Raw genomic sequence first — 22,565 nt, 5'->3', positions numbered from 1 at the left:
GGTATATATGTATAATGGAATATTAGCCTTAAAAAAGAGGAAAATGCTGATGTATGCTACTCTGAAGGCATTATGCAAAAAAGCTAGTCACAAAAAGACAAATACAGTACAATCCCACTTATATGAGGTACCTAGAATAGTCAAGTTCGTAGAGACAGAAAACAGAACAGTGGTTATCAAGGGATGGAAGGAGGAGGGAAAGGACATTTATTTTTACTGGGTATGAAGTTTCAGTTTGGAATGATGAAAAGTTCTGGAGATAGATGATGGTCATGGTTCTACAACAATACGAATGTACCTAATGCACCTGAACCGTACACTTAATATTAAGATGGTAAATTTTATTTTATTTTATTTTTATTGTTTTTTTTGAGACGGAGTCTCACTCTGTTGCCCAGGCTGGAGTGCAGTGGTGCAGTCTCGGCTCACTGCAAACTCCTCCTCCCAGGTTCACGCCATTCTCCTGCCTCAGCCTCTCGGAGTAGCTGGGACTACAGGCACCCGCCACCATGCCCGGCTAATTTTTTTGTATTTTTAGTAGAGACGGGGTTCCACCATGGTCTCGATCTCCTGACCTCGTGATCCGCCCGCCTCAGCCTCCCAAAGTGCTGGGATTACAAGCGTGAGCCACCGTGCCTGGCCTAAGATGGTAAATTTTATATTATGAATATTTTACAATTAAAAAAATCCCCCAATCTATAACATACATCGGGAAAAGTGCATTTTACCTGTATATTCAGTTTAACAAATAATTACCAAGCAAATGTATGTATAATCACCACCTAGCCCCCAAAATGAAATATTATCAGAGTAACCTGTGTCCCTCCCCATCACAACCCTCTTCCTTCCTGAGTAACCACTATCATGGCTCTAACATTTGCTTTTGAAAATCATACTGTGATGCGGTAATGCAGGATAAGTTAAATCTACACTACAAAACGCTACAGAATATTTCTTTTAATTTCAATTTTTCCATAAGTGCCAAAAAAAAAACCCCACTTAATAACTTTTAAGTGCTCTTTCTCCCCTTCCTTTGCTCTTGAAACTTCTCATTCTAAAACCTATTTTGGTTCCACAGTTGACCTCACCTGCAGAGTTTAATTAAAAAAAAAACAAAAAACAAAAAAAACCCTTCAGTGTAAATTTTCATTCCTCCCGCTCTCCCTTGCCTCCAACTACAAAGAAACAATGATTTAAACCCTTTGTGCCCTTTTGGAAAATTACACAGATACCCCATTGTGGAACCCTATAATCCCTTTGTGGAAAGGAAGAGATTAGCATATGAATACAAAGCAAAATGAATCCAGAATACAAAATGATCTACTGGATTGTGAAGCTCTTGTATGCTTAAAAATGTATTTATTTCCTCTTTTTGTATTGCCCCTTTAGTGGTCTCGGGGTTAAGGGAATTGAGCTTCCCTTTCTGGTTACCTAGAAAAGGATAAAAACAAAACAAAACAAAAAACAAAAAAACACCAGATTCTAAGAGGTGCAAAGCCAGCAGATGGCTCACAGAGCCAGTGAAATCTCCAGTGGAATCTGCTACCCTCAACACAAGGTTGCTTGCCGGCGAGGAGTGTAGAAAGTGCTGTTCACAAACTGCGTGGCGAAGGAGAGAAAGCGACAGGAGAGAGAGCCATAGTGCTGACGTCGAAGGCCCGGCCCTGTGAGATTGCACAGGGTAAGTGGAGTTGGCTAGGCGGCAGCCGCGAAGGGGAAGGAAAGAGGGTTTGAGCTGGGGGCGGGGCTTGCGGCACAGCGTGGTTCCTGATTGTTGGATCGTGGCTGCCAATCTCGCAGAATCGCTCGATTAACCAGTGCGCTGGCGAGACGCGCTCAGATATACTGAGTGAGCCCTGAGAAGCGGTCTCAGATCGTGACCGTGCAGCAGCCCACAGCCTCAGCCAGGGAGTCCCAGCAGCTTTCAATGGAGGAGAAGCCCGGCCAGCCACAGCCTCAGCACCATCACAGCCACCACCATCTGCACCATCACCCTCAGCAGCAGCAGCAGCCGCACCACCACCACCATTATTATTTCTACAACCACAGCCACAACCACCACCACCATCATCACCAGCAGCCTCACCAATACCTGCAACAGGGAGCCAAGGGCAGCCCCAAGGCCCAGCCAAAGCCGCTGAAACATGAGCAGAAACACACCCTCCAGCAGCACCAGGAAACGCCGAAGAAGAAAACAGGTCTGGGAGGGAGGATGGGTGGGGGAAGGGGGTTGGGGGTGGAGGACGAGGGAGATGGGGGTGGGGCCGGATCGCAAAGCGCAGACGGGGTCGGGGTGTGTGTGTGTGTGTGTCCCCTCCAGCTCTGGGGATGCCCCTTTCATTCTAGAGCTAGGGCTGAACAATGGGGTTTGCAGCTCCCTCTCCTTCCCTCCAGCATGGGAGAGGCCCAGCCAGGCCAGCGTGACCTTCCTGGCCCCGGCTGAAGGGAGACCCGCGGGGTCAGCCTTGCAAGCCCAAACCTCATTATTCTTTTCCCATTCACCTCCCTGCATCCCTGGAGTTACCTCAATTTGGGGGCCCTGAGATGGGGTATACCTACCCCCAAAAAAATCCCTCGAGGTGTAACTAAGGAAGGCCTAGCGAATCCCGACTCGGATGGTGTCGCGAGACCCTTTTGCAGGCAGCGAGGAGTGGGTAGGTAGGCCAAGTTGAGGAAGTGCCCCTCACCTGCCACCTCAAGCCCACCTGTGGCCTTGGGGCTCCCCGTCTCGGGGTGGGGGCTGTTGGGACCCCTCATCTCACGGGTCATTTCCACCACTAAACGCCCTTTTTGGGCGCCGGACCCCGCAGTCTTGTCCCGCGGCTCCTCCCAAGGCCGACACCCCTTGCCCGCTCCCCCGAGAGCCGGCGGGGCTGGAATGTTCTCTCCTCGTGGGGCCGCTTCCTGTCCGCCATGTTGGAAGCCTATTCCTGTCACCGACTCCGGCCCACTGAGGAGCGGAGGGGGAAGGGTGTCGAGGGCCACACGGGGCGGCGGAGCCGGGTGACCCGGGATCACCACTGGCCGCAGCCTCGCCCTGTGCACTGCGGGGGCGCCGGCGCCCCCGGCTCCGCAGCCGCCCCTCTCCCCGTCGCCGGCCAGGGTTGTGTAACCCGGTGGCGGCGCGTGGCCTCGGGCGGGTCCCTGGGGTGAGCGGCGGGGGCCGTTGGGGTGGGGGAGGGAAGCGGCCATGAGGGGAGCGGCCTGCGCAGGGTCCCGCGCGCCAGCGGCTGCGTTTCCCGCTCCCGGGTGCGGCGGGAGGCGCGGGCAGTTGGGCCGGGGAGCCGGCCTCGAAGCGGAGCTGAGGGGGCTGGGGGGCGCGGCGGGGGGATTCATTTTGGGTAGAGGCGGTGCCTGAGGCCGGGTGGGGTACCCAGCGGGAACCCAGCTCCCCGGTCACGAGTTTCTCTGCCACAGGAACCTCTTCTCCTGCCAGGTTCGCTCACGACTCCGCCTCTGAGGCTTTCACTTGGGCCTTTTCTTTCTAGCAGCTCATTTTCAACAAAAAAAAAAAAAAATCCAAAAACCTTGTTCCATTTCCCTCCCCACCCAGCACTTACGTTCTGAGCTTGGGTAGTGTCTTTGAGATGAGGAATTTTAAAAAATGTTAGGATGGGGAAGAGTGCGAGCTTTTTGACCCCCTTTTCTTGTCCTTAAGGGTGAACCCAAGTGGCTCATCCACGAGGTTAGATTACCATCTTGCCTCAGATGGGGCTTCTCTCCATGTTAAAAAGAAAGGTGTTTTCCATATTTAAAAATCGATATTGATCCCCAAACTAATCTTAACAAACGAGAAATTGAGGGTAGAAGTCATGTAAGAAAGTATTTCACGAGAAGTGAGTTTAAAAGTTTATAATCCACGCAGATTTTAAAAAATAAGGGCTCTTTATAAATCGAAGAGAAATGAAGCGTAAGAAAGCGTATCTTTTTGTTGTTGTTGTTGTTGTTGTTGTTTTTTTGAGACAGAGTCTCGCTCTGTCGCCCAGGCTGGAGTGCAGTGGCGCAATCTCAGCTCACTGCAAGCTCTGCCTCCTGGGTTCACGCCATTCTCCTGCCTCAACCTCTCCAAGTAGCTGGGACTACAGGCGCCCGCCACCACGCCCAGCTAATTTTTTTTTTTTGTATTTTTAGTAGAGACGGGGTTTCACCGTGGTCTCGATCTCCTGACCTCGTGATCCGCCTGCCTCGGCCTCCCGAAGTGCTGGGATTACAAGCTTAAGCCACCGCGCCTGGCCTAAGAAAGCATATCTTAAACCCAGCATATCAGATTTGATAGAAGGAATTGTTGAGAGCTGGAGAAAAACTAAGTGCTTTTTTATTGCAGATTGTAACTTGAAGACTGAAATTAGAATGTTAGATTTTCCATTTTGGGACTTCGTAGGGACCCGATAGTATGCAATAGAAGTGAACACATACACACGAGTTAGGTATTTAATCCTAAAGATTTGGAACAGTTTAAAAACTGTTAGGGACTATATAACTAGATTTTTTAGCATTAGATCTTGTTCAAAAGATGAGAAAACACTACCATATTATGGCTGCATAAGGCAATATTCGTGTTGAGATTGAAAAATTGTATCTCATTGGTCAGGTTAATATACTCTTGCCGGACTTCTCTCTACATAAAGAAGCAACCCCTGAACCATTCAAGGTGGTATTCCTCCAAATATTTCTTATCTTGGAAGGGGTGGATAAAGAGGAGGAAACTGGAGTTAGCAGTTTTGACAGAATGTAAACAACTTGGGGCGAGTGTATGGTTTGGTCACAGTACTGTTGCTTTGACATGCATAATGGTAATAACCAAGAAAACATTACAATATTTTTGAAATTTGTCTGTAACATATTGAGGTAGGCTTTGGTAATACATTACTCACAAACCTAAAGAGGAACAGTTTTTATCCAGAAGAGGGCGCAAGAGAAGGCCAAATGTGTTGAGTAATTTGTTTGTCATTGAAAAGCTGGATTTATCAGGACTCAAGTTTTGCTGAGTCTTTTCGAAGTAGGGTTAGTATAAGCAGCCCTAAATAATAAAAGCGCTAGGAGTCCTTTAATAAATTTATTCTATAATGTTTACATTTTTCTTAAATATCTACTATTTAAAAAGAATTTCGTCCCGGCATACTTCATACATATCAACAAGGTTGTCATGAGAAAAACTTTATGTAATTAAACGAGATTTTCTTTTCTTTTTTTGTTATTAAAACTTGCGGGTGGGAGCACAGTGGCTTCTAAGCCGTTTTTTCATTGTTTGGTGATTTCCAATATCTGAGTCACTACATACTAGTAATCTTAGGAAGAATTATTCTAGTTAGCTTTGGTTCAGCCCAGTTTGCAGATTGGATTTTTTGCTATTTCAGATTGCTCATCTTTAACTGAAATCTGAAAAGTTGTGACTGATGGGCCCAAGGATATAAACCTTTGTTTAACCTGTTAGGATGTTAAATGATATAGGTAGGTCTTTGTATTCCCTCCAGAGTTAGGTAAGGAAATAAAGTTATATCTGTTAAAAATGATGAGAGCCTTTATTTAGGAACTTCATGCATTTTTTTTTTTTTTGAGACAGAGTCTCACTCTGTGGCCCAGGCTGGAGTGCAGTGGCATGATCTCGGCTCACTGCGACCTCTGCCTCCTGGGTTCAAGCGACTCTCCTGTCTCAGCCTCCCGAGTAGCTAGGATTACAGGCATACGCTACCACGCCCAGCTAATTTTTTTTTTTTTTTTTTAAGTAGAGAGAGGACTTCACCATGTTGGCCGGACTGGTCTCAGACTCCTGACCTCAAGTGATCCACCTGCCTGGGATCCTAAAGTGCTGGGATTACAGATGTGAGCCACTGCACCTGGCATTTTTCTGAGGAAAAAAGCTTTTAGAAAACATCCTAAGCAATAATCTCTTTCTTCCTGTTTCATAGTTAAAATTGTGCCACCAAAAATTTGATTTGATTGGCTGTCATAGGTTTTCTAGCAGCCAAAAAATTTTTAAAAATGTAACCCTGTGGAATCTAAGAACTCTTACGAGTTCTAAGAAATCTAAGAGGCCGCCGGTGTGGTGGGTCTCACCTGTAATCCCAGCACTTTGGGAGGCCCAGGCGGGCGGATCACTTGAGGTCAAGAGTTCGAAACCAGCCAGGCCAACATGGCGAAACTGGGCATCGTGGTGCATGCCTGTAATCCCAGCTACTCGGGAGGCTGAGTCAGGAGAATCTGGGAGATGGAGGTTGTGGTGAGCTGGGATCACATCGTTGCACTTCAGCCTGGGCCACAGAGTGGAGAGTCTGTCTCAAAAAAAAAAAAAAAAGAAATAAAAGAAAAAAATAACTCTTATAAGATGTATTCTCTCATGGTACAAGTTTTGTGCCAGTCTGTTTTAGGAATGATTATGCCTTGAGTATGTTTTCTTGGGTTACTTTAATACAGTAGAAGAAAATGCCTTTATTTGTTCAGTTTTAGTATTTGTACCTTTTTTTCTATGTGGAATGAATAAGTCCTGTTGTGAATCTAATAGACTTCTACATTAAGTTATTTTGGAACAGTGGTTCTCAGACTTATAAAAATAGCAGTATTCCTATTAGACTCCTCATTCCTGCTGCCTTAAATGTGTGTGGAGTGTCCTTCTATTGTGTATCTCTCTTTTTTCTTTTTCTTTCTTTCTTTTTTTTTTTGAAGCAGAATTTTGCTTTTGTTGCCCAGGCTGGGGTGCAATGGCCCAGTCTGGGCTCACTGCAACCTCCGCCTCCCAGATTCAAGCCATTCTCCTGCCTCCACCTCCCAAGTAGCTGGGATTACAGGCATGCACCACCATGCCTGGCCAGTTTTGTATTTTTAATAGAGACGGGGTTTCACCATGTTGGTCAGGCTGATCCCGAACTCCTGACCTCAAATGATCTACCCACCTTGGCCTCCCAAAGTGCTGGGATTATAGGCGTTAGCCACTGCACCCGGCCTGTATATCTGTTTCTAATGACTTGACCTCAAGATGCTTTTGTGAACATTTCATAAAAAGGTAGATAACTAATAGCACCATTTTGTTACAGTGGAAAACTATTTGAATCACTTATAATAGAATTGACTTTTTATGGTGGTTGAAGGTTTTATTTTCTTTTTTTCTTGAAAGAGGGTCTCACTTTATCACCCAGGCTAGAAGGCAGTTGTGCCATCTCAGTGCATGTTCACTGCAGCCTCAACCTCCTGGGTTCAAGCTGTCCTCCTCCCTCAGCCCCCCCACCTGGGAGTATAGGCACATGCCCCACAGCCAGCTAATTTTTGTATTTGTAGTAGAGACAGGGTTTCTCCATGTTGCCTAGGCTGGTCTTGAACTCTAGCAGTCCACCTGCCTTGGCCTCCCAAAGTGCTATGTTTACAGACATGATCCACTGGCAGTTGATGATTTTTAATTAAACCTGAATACCATAACACTAAAAAATTGGATGCTTTTTATTGTAGTTTTGTTAGTAAATATTTTCTCATCGCATCTTTTGAGTCAAGGTAGTATTGCATAGTGGTGGGAAACCATGGATCGCAGATAGACTGGAGGTCAGATTTCCAGTTCTGTCACTTTGACTTGGGCAATTTACTTCATCTCTCTTAAAGTCTGTTTATTTAAATGTAAAATGAAGAAAATATGTTTTATAAAGGTTGGAAACATTGGTACATAGATATTTTGGTTTCACGTATTAACAGTATGATCTAATATCTGGGAAATGTCAAAATGAAATTTAAGAATACTTTAGAAAAAGTTCACAAGTGTTAGATATTTGTCTGATAGATGCGTTGGAAACTGCTGATAGTGACTACCAGCTATTTATGGTTTTGTAGAAATGAAGTCTTTAATTTCCTTGTAATAATTACTGTTTCAATAAAACTTGATTTTTGCCCAGAGGGCATCTCTGCTCTGAATTGTAAAGAAAATTTTAGGCCGGGCGCATGGCTCACACCTGTAATCCCAGCACTTTGGGAGGCCGAGATGGGCGGATCACGAGGTCAGGAGATCGAGAACATCCTGGCTAACACGGTGAAATCCTGTCTCTACTAAAAATACAAAAAGAATTAGCCGAGCATGGTGGCGGGTGCCTGTAGTCCCAGCTACTCTGGAGGCTGAGGCAGGAGAATGGCGTGAACCCGGGAGGCAGAGCTTGCAGTGAGCGGAGATAACGCCACTGCCCTCTAGCCTGGGTGACAGAGCGAGACTCCGTCTCGAAAAAAGAAAATTTTATAACAGCCTTGTGAGAGTGATGGGTAGATTGATTCTGTTAGATGAGAGGTATTTCGCATACCGCTTAAGAGGTCTTGTTTTCTCTGGCTTCAGACTTTGGTTTGAATCTTGGCTGAGTTTTACCTCTTGCTTTGCTTAGCTGGAGATTGCATTTCCTAGTCTGTAAAATGGGACTTACAGGTTGCTTCTCATAGAGATGTGAAATAATATAAAGCTACAGCTCATAGCATAGTGTCCAGCATACAGTAAATAAACAGTTCTTAAATGTTAGGCATTAGTGTAATTTACATGTTGTGATTTTTTTTAATCCCTTTTTTTTCCCTCCCCTAGGCTATGGTGAACTAAACGGTAATGCTGGAGAAAGAGAAATATCTTTAAAGAACCTGAGTTCTGATGAAGCCACCAACCCTATTTCCAGGGTCCTCAGTGGCAACCAGCAAGTTGTAGACACTAGCCTGAAGCAGACTGTAAAGGCCAACACCTTTGGGAAAGCAGAAATTAAAACCAAGAATTTCAGAAAAACAGTATGGACAAAAAGAATGGGAAGTCTTATGAAAATAAATCTGGAGAGAATCAGTCTGTAGATAAGTCTGATATTATACCAATTCCAAATGGTGTGGTAACAAATAATTCTGGTTATATTACTGATGGTTATATGGGTAAAGGAGCAGATAATGATGATAATTATGGTAGTGGATCTGAGAGCGGATATACAACTCCTTAAAAAAAGGAAAGCTAGGTGCAGTAGTGCCAAGGGTTGTGAAAACCTTAATATAGTGCAGGAAAAAATAATGCAACAAGAGACCAGTGTCCCAACCTTAAAACAGGGACTTGAAACTTTCAAGCCTGACTATAGTGAACAAAAGGGAAATCGAGTAGATGGTTCGAAGCCCATTTGGAAGTATGAAACTGGGCCTGGAGGAACAAGTCGAGGAAAACCTGCTGTGGGTGATATGCTTGGGAAAAGCTCAGATAGTAAACCTGGTGTGAGCAGCAAAAAGTTTGATGATCGGCCCAAAGGAAAGCATGCTTCAGCTGTTGCCTCCAAAGAGGACTCGTGGACCCTATTTAAACCACCCCCAGTTTTTCCAGTGGACAATAGCAGTGCTAAAATATTTCCTAAAATAAGTTATGCAAGCAAAGTTAAGGAAAACCTCAACAAAACTATACAGAACTCTTCTGTGTCACCGACTTCATCTTCATCATCATCATCATCTACTGGGGAAACTCAGACCCAATCATCAAGTCGCTTATCCCAGGTCCCTATGTCAGTGCTGAAATCTGTTACTTCTGCCAACTTTTCTAATGGGCCTGTTTTAGCAGGGACTGATACAAATGTTTATCCTCCAGGGGGTCAGCCACTGCTAACTACTGCTGCTAATACTCACCCATCTCTTCTGGAACAGATTCAGTTCTCCAGGACATGAGTCTAACTTCAGCAGCTGTTGAGCAAATTAAGACTAGCCTTTTTATCCTTCAAATACGCAAACTATGCTGTTGAGCACAGCACAAGTGGATCTGCCCTCTCAGACAAATCAGCAAAACCTGGGAGATATCTTCCAGAAGCAGTGGGGTTTACCATTTATAAATGAGCCCAGTGCTGGCCCTGAGACTGTTATTGGGAAGTCATCAGAGCATAAAGTGATGGAGGTGACATTTCAAGGAGAATATCCTGCCACTTTGGTTTCACAGGGTGCTGAAATAATTCCCTCAGAAACTGAGCATCCTGTGTTTCCCAAGGCTTACGACCTGGAGAAACGGACTAGTCCTCAAGTTCTGGGTAGCATTCTAAAATCTGGGACTACTAGTGAGAGTGGAGCCTTATCCTTGGAACCAAGTCATATAGGTGACCTGCAGAAAGCAGACACCAGTAGTCAAGGTGCTTTAGTGTTTCTCTCAAAGGACTATGAGATAGAAAGTGAAAATCCTCTGGCCTCTCCTGCGAACACTTTGTTAGGCTCTACCAAAGAACAGAGATACCAGAGAGGCCTAGAAAGGAATGATAGCTGGGGTTCTTTTGACCTGAGGGCTGCTATTGTATGTCACACTAAAGGTAACTCATTTGTTTCCTATACAAAGATTTTTATTGGCCAATTTAGTATATTGTTTATATTAAGAGAATTTTAAGAGAATTAGTTGTTCATATTAAGAGTATTTTAAGAGAATGACAATGTGGATAAGCAGCTGGCGTCAAACTAATTCAGGGTCCTTGGAACTACTATGATTAAAATTTAGAAGAAATGTTCACTTTTCCAACTTAAAAGGTTTTTTAAAAATACAAACATAATTGACCTACCTGGTTCAAAGAACAGAAGTGAGGAGAACTTGCTTAAAGGTGTTGTTTTATTTTCTCTTGACCGAGTGCTTGAAAAAAAATTTTATTGAACATATGTTCTCCTTCCTTGGCTTTTTTGTCTTTGCCTTTTTGTTTTGTTTTGTGTTTTTTTTTCTTTGAAATGGAGTCTCACTCTCTTGCCAGGCTGGAGTGCAGTGGCGTAATCCCAGCTCACTGCAACCTCCGCCTCCCAGGTTCAAGTGATTCTCCTGCCTCAGCCTCCTGAGTAGCTGAGATTACAGGCACGCACCACCACGCCTGGCTAATTTTTGTATTTTTAGTAGAGACAGGGTTTCACCATGGCCAGGATGGTCTTGATCTCTTGACCTTGTGATCCACCCGCCTTGGCCTCCCAAAGTGCTGGGATTACAGGTGTGAGCCACCACACACAGTTTATTTGTTTTTGAGACAGAGTCTCACTCTCTCACCCAGGCTGGAGTGCAGTGTGCAATCTCGGCTCACTGCAACCTCCACCTCCTGGGTTCAAGTGATTCTCCTGCCTCAGCCTCCCGAATAGCTGGGATTACAGCCATACGCCACCACGCCCAGCTAATTTTTGTATTTTTAGTAGAGGCAGGTTTCACCGTGTTGGCCAGGCTGATCTCAAACTTCTGACCTCATGATCCGCCCGCCTCTGCTTCCCAAAGTGCTGTGATTACAAAGGTGTGAGCCACCGCGCCCAGCCTCTTCTTTGCTTTTTATATCATATGTGTCTTTATTAGTGAGCTCATTTAATAGTTCTGATTTGATTAAAATGAGTAGAAGCACTGTTTTTGAAGAGGAGTCTGATAAGTCTTAGAAGGAGTAATGGATGCCAGTTTTTAACTGGAAAATAAGTTAGACAAATTACAGTGTCAAGTATGATTAACATAGTTGAGACCAGGCTCTTGGGATTCTCCTTTTCATAGCCCTAAAGCCCAAGTTTAAAGGGAACCAGGTATCTTTCAAGTTTCACGCTAATAACTTTCTTTTTTTTTTTTGAGATGGAGTCTCACTCTTGTCGCCCAGTCTGGAGTGCAGTGGGCAATCTTGGCTCACTGCAACCTCCACCTCCCAGGTTCAAGCGATTCTCCTGCCTCAGCCTCCCACGTAGCTGGGATTACAGGTGCCTGCCACCACGCCTGGCTAATTTTTTTTTTTTTTTTTTTTTGAGACGGAGTCTTGCTCTGTCGCCCAGGCTGGAGTGCAGTGGCGCGATCTCGGCTCACTGCAAGCTCCGCCTCCCGGGTTCACGCCATTCTCCTGCCTCAGCCTCTCCAAGTAGCTGGGACTAGAGGCGCCCACCACCACACCCGGCTAATTTTTTGTATTTTTAGTAGAGACGGGGTTTCACCGTGGTCTCGATCTCCTGACCTCGTGATCCGCCCTCCTCGGCCTCCCAAAGTGCTGGGATTACAAGCGTGAGCCACTGCGCCCGGCCTAATTTTTGTATTTTTAGTAGAGATGAGGTTTCACCGTGTTGGCCAGGCTGGTCTCAAACTCCTGACCTCAGGTGATCCACCCGCCTGGGTCTCCCAAAGTGCTGGGATTACAGGTGTGAGCCACCATGCCAGGCCTCATGTTAATCACTTTCTTAGAATGTGGTTTGTTTGTGTCTTAAAGAAAAATTCGCTGTATGGCATAACTGTAATCTAAATCCTTAGAGCAAATAATGAGGTTTAACGATGATGTTTATGTCCTTTTGCTTTTGAGAACAGTGGGTTTCAGTCTTCCCGTACTTTCCTACCTCTTCCTCCTTTCTCTAACAGAAATGCATACTTCATGCATGCATGTACACACTTAATACATAGTGCACATTCCCATTTTAACAATGGCTCCTTTAGGCAGTGACTTGCAATTGCAGGGAAAGGGGACCATACCAGATTGTGGGAATTGGGTAATTACCATATTCTCTCTGGAAGAAATACTGCCTCAGAGATGAATAACAAAGCGATTTATGTGACTTTTAAGCAAATTTCCTAGTCTGCATACCTTTCCTTATTTGCAAGCTGGAAGACATTGAGTATAATAAATAGATGTCCTTTTAATATAATTTTACTTCCTTAAAAATGGAAGTAGTAGAATTGCTTAATGGAAGTTTAAGAATAGGAATCTTCACAGATAACATTTACCTGATTTCACTTATTCTCCAGCTCTGCTCTTTGGAGGTAAATACAGGAGTTGTTTGTTTTTAGGAATGTTAGGGCAAAAAGATAAATGCTTCGTTTTCTAAGACATGTATTATACATTAGTTAACCTCTGCCAGGAGAGTTGGGTTTTTTGGTATTGTTTTCTGTGCCGTCTGCCCTCTAGAGATTATTACTAGAAAATGTTCACTGAAGTATTTTGCACTGGTGATCACTGTGTGAGCCTGAGAGGATATCTGGTTGTGTTATGTTCTCTTACCACCTGCAAAATACTGTGGGAGGCCCAGTGTGGTGGGTCATGCCTGTAATCCCAGCACTTTGGGAGGCCGAAGTGGGAGGATCACTTGAGCTCAGGAGTTTGAGACCAGCCTGGGCAACAATGTGTAGTCCCAGCTACTTGGGAGACTTAGGAGGGAGGATCACTTGTCCTTGGGAGATCCAGGTCTGCAGTGAGCTATGTTTGCACCACGGCACTCAAGCCTGGGCAACAGAGTGAGACTGTCTCAAAACAAAACAACAAAGTGTGTGGGATATGTTCCATTAGGTAACTGGTTAATAGTTTTTATGTACAATTTCTATTTTGTGGAATTGCAGGCCATTTTTAAATGGGAATGTTAACTTGAATTTACTCTTTATGCATTTTCCCTATCCATAGGCTAACTGAATATGAAATCAGTGGTATTTAGATAAGCTGAATACCCCTATATGGGTGTAGTTATATTTAGTTTTGCTGGTATTAATGAAAAAATTTGCTTTAGGTAAAGTGTCATCTTGAGTTTTGTATTTGGACATGATTGGAAATTAATCAGATTGGCATTAAAATTTTTACCCCTCTAGAACAATAAATAATACTCAGTTTAATTAGGTTCCAGAGTAGCAAGTTCTTTGAATTCCTGCCAAATGTTGATTGGTCCATTAGTGGTCCATTGGCCACTCATTTTTCTTTACTTGAATTAGATTTGAAGATCTTTTATAAGTGAAGGGTTTTTTTTTTTTTAAAGTTAATTCTAAAAGAAGTAATAATCAGTTGGGCTACTGGAATATCCTCTAAGAACATCTGTATTATTTTCTTTGTGCTTTAGTGTAGTTTTCAAATGTTCAGTAGTACTCTCTGAGTAGTTGATGTTGGGCTTAGAATTGGAAGTTCTCTGCATTTCTCCTGACTTCAAAAATAAGCCCTTCAGCAACTTAATTTGGAAATAGTGGATAAGAGAGTGTGTTATGTCACTTCTTTAAGAATGGTGTGATATTTATTTAATTTATATAAACAAAGGTGTTTTTATTTTGTTTTTTGTTTTTTTTTTTTTTTTTTTTTTTTGAGATGGGGTCTTGCTCTGTCACCCAGGCTGGAGTGCAGTGTCACAATCTTGGCTCACCGCAACATCCACCCCTTGGGTTAAAGTGATTCTCCTGCCTCAGCCTCCTGAGTAGCTGGGATTATGGGTGCACGCCACCATGCCTGGCTAATTTTGTATTTTTAGTAGAGACAGGGTTTCACCATGTTGGTCAAGCTGGTCTCCTGACCTTGTGGGCCACCTGCCTTGGCCTCCCAAAGTGCTGGGATTACAGGTGTAAGCCACTGCACCCAGCAAAGAAAGGTGTTTGACTCAAGGTTTTGGTGGCTGGGAAGTCCAAGTGCATGGCGGCAGCTTCTGTCAAGGGCTTTTTTTACACAGGAAGTTTTTAGATTAAGCAATTACTTGGAACCTTAAGCGTACTATGGATTTTTAAAAATTTGAGTGTTAAGTACAATTGAGGGTATGAAGTAAAGATACAATAGAGCATAAAAAGGGGATTTGTGCCAGGTGCAGTGGCTCATGCCTGTAATCCCAGCACTTCGGGAGGCTGAGGCAGGTGGATCATGAGGTCAGGAGATCGAGGTCATCCTGGCTAACATGGTGAAACCCCGTCTCTACTAAAAATACAAAAAATTAGCCAGGGTGGTAGCGGGCACCTGTAGTCCCAGCTACTCAGGAGGCTGAGGCAGGAGAATGGAGTGAACCCGGGAGGCAGAGGTTGCATTGAGCTGAGATCGTGCCATTGCACTCCAGCCTGGGCAACAAGGATGAAACTCCATTTCAAAAAAATAGATAGATAGATAGATAGACAGACAGACAGACAGACAGATAAATTGATTGATTCTAGAGTCAGAATGCCTGGGTTTGAGTCCTGGTTCCAACAGTCATCAGCCAGGTAATCAGGATCAGGTTATTTAGCCATTTTTAATCTTTTTTTCTTTTCGTGCCTCATTTTCCTCAGCTATAAAATGGGTGTGTTAAAAATAGCACCTACTGGCTGGGCGCAGTGGCTCATGCCTATAATCCCAGCACTTTGGGAGGCCAAGGCGGGTGGATCACAAGGTCAGGAGTTCAAGACCAGCTTGGCCAAGATGGTGAAACCCCATCTGTATTAAAAATACAAAACGTAACCAGGTGTGGTGGCGGGTGCCTGTAATCCTAGCTACTTGGGAGGCTGAAGCAGAGAACTGCTTGAACCCGGGAGGCGGAGGTTGCAGTGAGCCAAGATCACGCCACTGCACTTCAGCCTGGGTGACAGAGCGAGACTCTGTCTCAAAAAAAAGAAAAAGCACCTGCCTCATAGATTGCTGTAAGAAAGATAGATATAAAATAATTAGAACAGTGCCTGGAGTATAGCAAGGACTTAATTATGGTTGCTCTTACTATTTAGAAAAAAACAATTGTGGTGAGATTGCTATTTTTTAAGCTAGAGGCTGTTAGGTATCATTCATGTTATATTTTTACTTTATTTTATTTATTTATTTATTTATTTTTTTGAGACAGAGTCTCGCTCTGTCGCCCAGGCTGGAGTGCAGTGGCACGATCTTGGCTCACTGCAAGCTCTGCCTCCCGGGTTCACGCCATTCTCCTGCCTCAGCCTCCGGAGTAGCTGGGACTACAGGCGCCCGCCACCGCGCCCGGCTACTTTTTTGTATTTTTAGTAGAGACGGGGTTTCACCGTGGTTTCGATCTCCTGACCTCATGATCCACCGCCTTGGCCTCCCAAAGTGCTGGGATTACAGGCATAAGCCACCGTGGCTGGCTGAAAGTTTTGGTCTTAATGACATAATTTATGTGACTACCATGTACCAGGCATTGTTCTAAACTCTTTACAAATAATAAATCGTTCAGTCTACATCCCTAGTGCTCTTTAAAAATCACTAGCCAGAGGCCAGGTGCAGTGGATCACACCTCTAATCCCAGCACTTTGGGAGGCTGAGGCAGGCAAATCACGAGGTCAGGAGTTCAAGACCAGCCTGGCCAACATAGTGAAACCCCGTCTCTACTAAAAACACAAAAAATAGCTGGGTGTGGTGGCGGGCGCCTGTAATCCTAGCTACTTGGGAGGCTGAGGTAGGAAAATCGCTTGAACCCGGGAGGCGGAGGTTGCAGTGAGCCTAGCTCATGCCACTGCACACCAGCCCAGGCGACAGTGTGAGACTCCGTCTCAATAAAAAAAAAAAAAATTCACTAGCAAGACATGTTAATATTTCGTGGTGTTGGCTGGGCACGGTGGCTCATGCCTATAATCCTAGAACTTTGGGAGACCAAGGTGGGTGGATCACTTAAGGTCAGGAATTCAAGACCAGACTGACCAACATGGTGAAACAGTCTCTACCAAAAACAAAAACAAAAAAACGCCAACATAGAATTAGCCCGGCGTGGTGGTGGGTGTCTGTAGTCCCAGCTACTTGGGAGGCTGAGGCAGGATAATCGCTTGAACCGGGGAGGTGGAGGTTGCCATGAGCGGAGATCCTTCCAGCCTGGGGGACAGAGCAAGACTCTGTCTCAAAATAAATAAAATTAAATTTTAAAATTGACCTTTCTGTGCCACTTTTATGCATTAATCTTAATATAAGGCAATATTAGGAAAGGTGTGTTTTTGTAGAATTAGACTGTGTTTATATAATTTTAACAGATGTCCTTATTCTTAAAAGTATCTTGAGGAAGAAAGGGCGAGCTTATACTATTTAGCATTTGAGTTCTCTTCCGAGGTGGGAGTGGAGGGTTGAGGTAGACCAAGTAGTTTGGTTATAGGACAGGAATGGTGATGCTAAACCAAGAGCCAGTTATTGTTCTAAGCACCTTGCTGAGGAAGGTACTTGTAATACCATTTTACAGTTGAAGAAACAAATTTGGCTTGGTTAAGTAACTTTCTGAGTTATGAAGTGGCAAGCACAACCAAAGCTGGGATTCAAATCCATGCCTAATTCCAAAGCCCGTAATTTTTCCCCATACTGCACTATGTCCAGGACGCGAGTCTGATATTAGACATTATGGAACATAATTTACTAAAACATGAATGAAAATCTCCCTCACTAGAATTTAAGATTCATGACGATGACAACGGTATCTGGCTTATTTATCTTTGTATCCCCATGCCTAATGTATGAGCCATATTAGATGCTAAGTAAGTCTTTAAAGAATAAATAAGGCTCTGTAATCTTAACTACCCATATAACAACTATGATCCTTCCCCTACAAGGCCTGACAGAAGAATCTACTCCCCAAATAAGAAGAGAAATAGGTATAATTTAGACAACCCACTCGGTAGAAAATCTTAGTTGGATTAGTAAAGAAAGGAGCTAAGATTTATTAGTCCCATTACATTCTAGGTACTTCAGGCAATTCATAAGTTTATGTGTCAAAATATAAAAAACTTCTATTCCGATACCTGTATAACTTCACTTTTGAAGTGGAGTAGCAAGTAGTAAGTCTACCAAAGGGATATATGCTTATTTAGGGAGAGAAGGAAGATGTAAGTGACTGCAGTTTTGACCTATAAGCACTGGGAGAATCCTTGAAGCAGGATCTTAGTCTTACACAACTTCCCATTCCTAGTGCATGGGAAAAGTGCTAGCACAGATATTCAATAGATGAACAGAAGAATGGCCACTAGTGATAGCACACTAGAAGAGCAGGTAGAAGCTATTTGGGTTATGAAAAAGGATGGCAGGCCAGGCGCAGTGGCTCATGCCTGTAATCCCAGCACTTTGGGAGGTCGAGGCAGGCAGATGACGAGGTCAGGGGATCGAGACCATCCTGGCCAACATGGTGAAACCATGTCTCTACTAAAAATACAAAAATTACCTTGGCGTGGGGCCAAGCTCACACCTGTAATCCCAGCACTTTGGGAGGCAGAGGCGGGCGGATCACTTGAGGTCGGGAGTTTGAGAACAGCCTGACCAACACGGAGAAACCTTGTCTTAACTAAAAATACAAAATTGGCCGGGCATTGTGGTGGGCACCTGTAATCCCAGCTACTTGGGAGGCTGAGGCAGGAGAATCGCTTGAACCCAGGAGGCGGAAGTTGCAGTGAGCTGAGATCATGCCATTGCACACCAGCCTGGGCAACAAAAGCAAAACTCCCAACTCTTAAAAAAAAAAAAAAATTACCTGGGCATGGTGGTGCATGCCTGTAATCCCAGCTACTCGGAAAGCTGAGGCAGGAGAATCACTTGAACCAGGGAGTTGGAGGTTGCACTGAACCGAAATCGCACCACTGCACTCCACTCTAGCCTGGCGACAGAGAGAGACCCTGTCTCAAAAAAAAAAAAAAAAAAACAAAACCAGGCTCGGTGGCTCACACTTGTAATCCCAGCACTTTGGGAGGCCAAGGCGGGCAGATCACATCAGGAGATTGAGACCATCCTGGCTAACACGGTGAAGCCCCGTCTCTACTAAAAATACAAAAAAAAAATTAGCTGGGCGTGGTGGCGGTTGCCTGTAGTCCCAGCTACTCAGGAGGCTGAGGCAGGAGAACGGCGTGAACCGGGGAAGTGGAGCTTGCAGTGAGCCGACATCCTGCCACTGCAGTCCAACCTGGGCAACAGAACGAGACTCCGTCTCAAAAAAAAAGGAAAAGAAAAAAAAGGAGAAGGATGTAAGGCATGTCATGTGTTTCTCAGAGAGACTAGAGTAGTAAAAGTGGTTGAATCGAAAAGTTTCCATTTTTTAAATAAATGCTTAAATACTTATTTGAGAAGTAGGGTAGTATTATATATTAAGCCAAATGTAAACCCATGTAGGTTGTCCTAACATAAACTGAAAAGTAATTTCTAGTGCCCGATGGTCAGAATCGTTGCCAGACTTGTCCGGGGGAGGCCGGCTGGAGAATGAAGGGAATGAATGAAGTGTCAGGCATTTATGTCGTATACGTAGAAAGGACTACATGTAAATTCTTGGCAACTTGATTTTAGTACTTTCCTTTTTTTTTTTTTTTTTTTTTTTGAGACAGAGTCTTGCTGTCACCTAGGTTGGAGTGCAATGGTGGGATCTTGGCTCATTGCAACCTCCATCTCCCGGGCTCAAGAGATTCTCCTGCCTCAGCCTCCTGAGCAGCTGGGATTACAGGTGCCTACCAGCATGCCTGGCTAATTTTTGTATTTTTAGTAGAGATGGGGTTTCACTGTGTTGGCCAGGCTGGTCTTGAACTCCTGACCTCAAGTGGTCTGCCCGCCTTGGCCTCCCAAAGTGCTGGGATTACAGGCATGGGCCACTACGCCCGGACCTTAGATGTGTCTTGTGCTTTGCATGCAAGTGTGTGTTAGTAATGGACTTCTTTTGTAAAATAATTTTATTATACTAGAAAAGTGTATATATATATATATATATATGTATATATAGTGTGTGTGTGTATACATATATATATATATATTTTTTTTTTCTGGACAGCGTCTGTTCTCAGGCTGGAGTGCAGTGGTGCGATTCCAACTCATGGCAACCTCCACCTCCTGGGTCAAGTGATTCTCCTTCTTCAGCCTCCTGAGTAGCTGGGATTACAGGCACCTGCCACCACGCCCAGCTAATTTTTGTATTTTTCGTAGAGAGGGGGTTTCACCATGTTGGCCGGCTGGTCTTGAACTCCTAAACTCAGGTGATCCACCCACCTTGGCTCCCCAAGATGCTGGGATTACAGGCGTGAGCCACCACCTCAGACCAAGTATATTCTTTTGATTTTAAAAATTAAAATCAAATTAAAACCCAAACCACAATGAGATGCCACTTCACATTCACTAGCATGGCTGTAATTGTTTAAAAAAAATAAAAATAAAAAATGTTGGGGAGGATTTGGAGAAATTGGAGCCATTATATATTGTTAGCGGAAAGTAAAACGGTATAACACTGTGGAAAATACTTTGGCAGTTACTCAAAAAGTTAAACTTAGAGCTACTATATGACCCAGTAATTCTATTCATACATACAGTCAAAAGAATTGCAAACAAATGGTCACGCAGAAACGCATACACGTATGTATACAGCAGCATTATTCTCAGTGACCAAAAGGTGGAAACAACCTACATGTGCATTAACTGATGAATGGATAACGCAAATGTGATTGATCTATATAACGGATATATTATTCAGCCTTGAAGGAAATTCTGACGCATGTTACAACATGGAGAACCCTTGAGGGCATTATGCTAAGTGAAATAAGCCAGTCACCAAAGGACAAATACTGTGTGATTCCACTCATAGGAGGTACTTAGTTAGAGTGGTCAGATTCATAAAGACAGAAAGTAGAAGGGTGGTTACCGTGGGCTGGGAGAAGGAGAGAATGGGGAGCTAGTGTTTAATAGGTACAGAGTTTCAATTTGGGAAGATGAAAAAGTTCTGGAGATTTGTTGTACGACAGTGTGAATATAGTTAACACTACTGAATTGTACACTTAAAAGTGGTTAGAGATAGTCAGGTGTGGTAGCTCATGCCGGTAACTCCAGCACTTTGGGAGGCTGAGGTGGGAGGATCACTTGAGTCCAGGAGTACGAGACCAGCCTGGGCAACCTAGCGAAATCCTGTCTCTACAAACAATGCAAAAATTAGCCAGATTTGGTGGTGTGTGCCTGTGGTCCCAGTTACTTGTGAAACTGAGGTGGGAGGATCACCTGAGCCCGGGGAGGTTGAGGTTGCAGTGAGTCATGATCACATCACTGCACTCCAGCCAGAAAGACAGAGTGAGACCCTGTCTCAAAAAAAAGGTGGGGGCTAACATGGTGAAACCCCGTCTCTACTAAAAATACAAAAAAAATTTAGCTGGGTGTGGTGGCGGGCACCTGTAGTCCCAGCTACTCGGGATACTGAGGCAGGAGAATGGAGTGAACCCAGGAGGTGGAGCTTACAGGGAGCCGAGATCATGCCACTGCACTCCAGCCTGGGCGACTGAGCAAGACTCCGTCTCAAAAAAAAAAAAGAAAAGAAGGTGGGGAGAGGGGGCAGTGGTTAGAGTGTAAATCTTATGTTATGCCTACTTTACCTCAATTTTTAAAAATTCTTTGAAGCCACACACAAAAGTCTTATTTAGTGAAATCATGTATTGTATGATTTCATTTATATGAAATGTCCCAAATGGGCAAATTCATAGGAAGTAAGTAAATACTTGCCAGGAAATAGGAGAGGAAATGGGGAGTAGGGCCAGTGATTCTGGGACTTCTTTCTGGGGTGATGAAAATGTTCTGGAATTAAATAGTGGTGATGGCTGTACAGCCTTGTGAATACTATACTAAAACCCACTAAATTCTGCACTTATTTTAAAGGGTGGATTTATGGTGTATAAATTATATCTCAACAAAAATTAATAAAAAGGAGTGGTATAAAGAATTGGGAAAATATATACACATATATACACACACACATATATATACACACATATATATGTGCCTTAACTCTAATCAGTTCTCTTTGTCCTTTCTGCAACAAAGTTATACCCAACTGATAGTATAAGGTGTCCAGTCCAGATCTCTCTCTCTCTCTCTCTGTCTCTCTCTCTCTATATATATATATGTATCTGTATCTTTCCAGAAAAGTATGCAAAATGGCTTGGTGAATTTTCTTTTTGATTTTAACACTTAACTTTTTTTGGCCAGTCGTGGTGACTCACACCTGTAATCCCAGCACTTTGGGAGGCCAAGGTGGGTGGATCACTGTAACCCAGGAATTCAAGACCAGCCTGGGTAGTGTATCAAGACCCCTTCTTTACAAAAAATACAAAAATTAGCCAGGCTTGGTGGCACATGCCTGTAGTTCCAACTACTTGAGACGCTGAGGCAGGAGGATCGCTTGAGCCTGGGAGGCAGAGGTCTCAGTGAGCCAAGATTGCCCCACTGCACCCTAGCCTGGGTGACAGAGCCAAACCTTGCTTCAAAAAAAAAAAAATCTAGCCTCACAGTGGCTTATGCCTGTAATCCCAACACTTTGGGAGGCCTTTATGGCAGGAGGATGCCTTGAGCCCAGGAGTTTGAGGCTGCAGTGGGCTATGATTATGCCATTACACTCCAGCTTCGGAGACAGAAAGAGTCCTTGTCACAAAAATAAATTTTTTTTTCTTTGCTGTCTTCCCTTTTTTTTTTTTTTTTTTTTTTTAAAGACAGGGCCTCATCTTTCAACCTGTCACCCAGGTTGGGGTATAACAGCTCAACCTCAGCTCACTGCAACCTCCACCTCCCAGGTTCAAGTGATGCTCCCGCCTCAGCCTACCAAGTAGCTAGGACTACAAGTGCACACCACCACGCCTGGCTCATGTTTTTTGTGTATTTTTTGTACACATTGGGGGTTTTGTCATGTTGCCCGAACTCCTGGGCTCAAGCGATCCACCCACCTCAGCCTCCCAAAGTGCTGGGATTACAGGTGTGAGCCATTGCGCCTGGCCAATTTTTTCCTTTTACTGTGTCTGTGATTCCACAACTTCCTTTTTGCCCATTCTCTATGGACTTTCTACTTCAGTTGGACTCTGCTTAGATTGGCCTAGTTTTCTCTTTAGTCAAATCTTCAGGAACCAATTAATTACCATTAAAAATGATTTAACAAGCTATTTTTATTGTTAAGAATCCTCATTTTGAGGAAGACAACCACAAAGTAATTACTGATTTAAGTAAAAAAAA

General features: G+C 44.0%; 1 protein-coding gene across 1 annotated transcript; it reads left to right on the top strand.

Moving 5' to 3' along the window:
- Positions 1–1,779: 1,779 nt before the first annotated feature.
- Positions 1,780–22,422, top strand: LOC100598807 (nuclear fragile X mental retardation-interacting protein 2-like). Its single transcript, XM_030807951.1, is given in 9 exon segments — positions 1,780–2,198; positions 8,540–8,719; positions 8,722–8,930; positions 8,932–9,592; positions 9,595–9,675; positions 9,678–10,262; positions 17,605–17,624; positions 19,756–19,785; positions 22,408–22,422. Coding segments are annotated over 9 exon segments (2,052 nt in total). The 5' UTR covers positions 1,780–1,927.
- Positions 22,423–22,565: the final 143 nt, after the last annotated feature.

The sequence above is a fragment of the Nomascus leucogenys genome, unplaced genomic scaffold, assembly GCF_006542625.1.
Source record: "Nomascus leucogenys isolate Asia unplaced genomic scaffold, Asia_NLE_v1 Super-Scaffold_258, whole genome shotgun sequence".
NCBI classification, from domain to species: Eukaryota; Metazoa; Chordata; class Mammalia; order Primates; family Hylobatidae; genus Nomascus; species Nomascus leucogenys.
The sequence above is the reverse complement of the archived record's forward strand: the minus strand, read 5'-3'. Positions and strand labels throughout refer to the sequence as shown.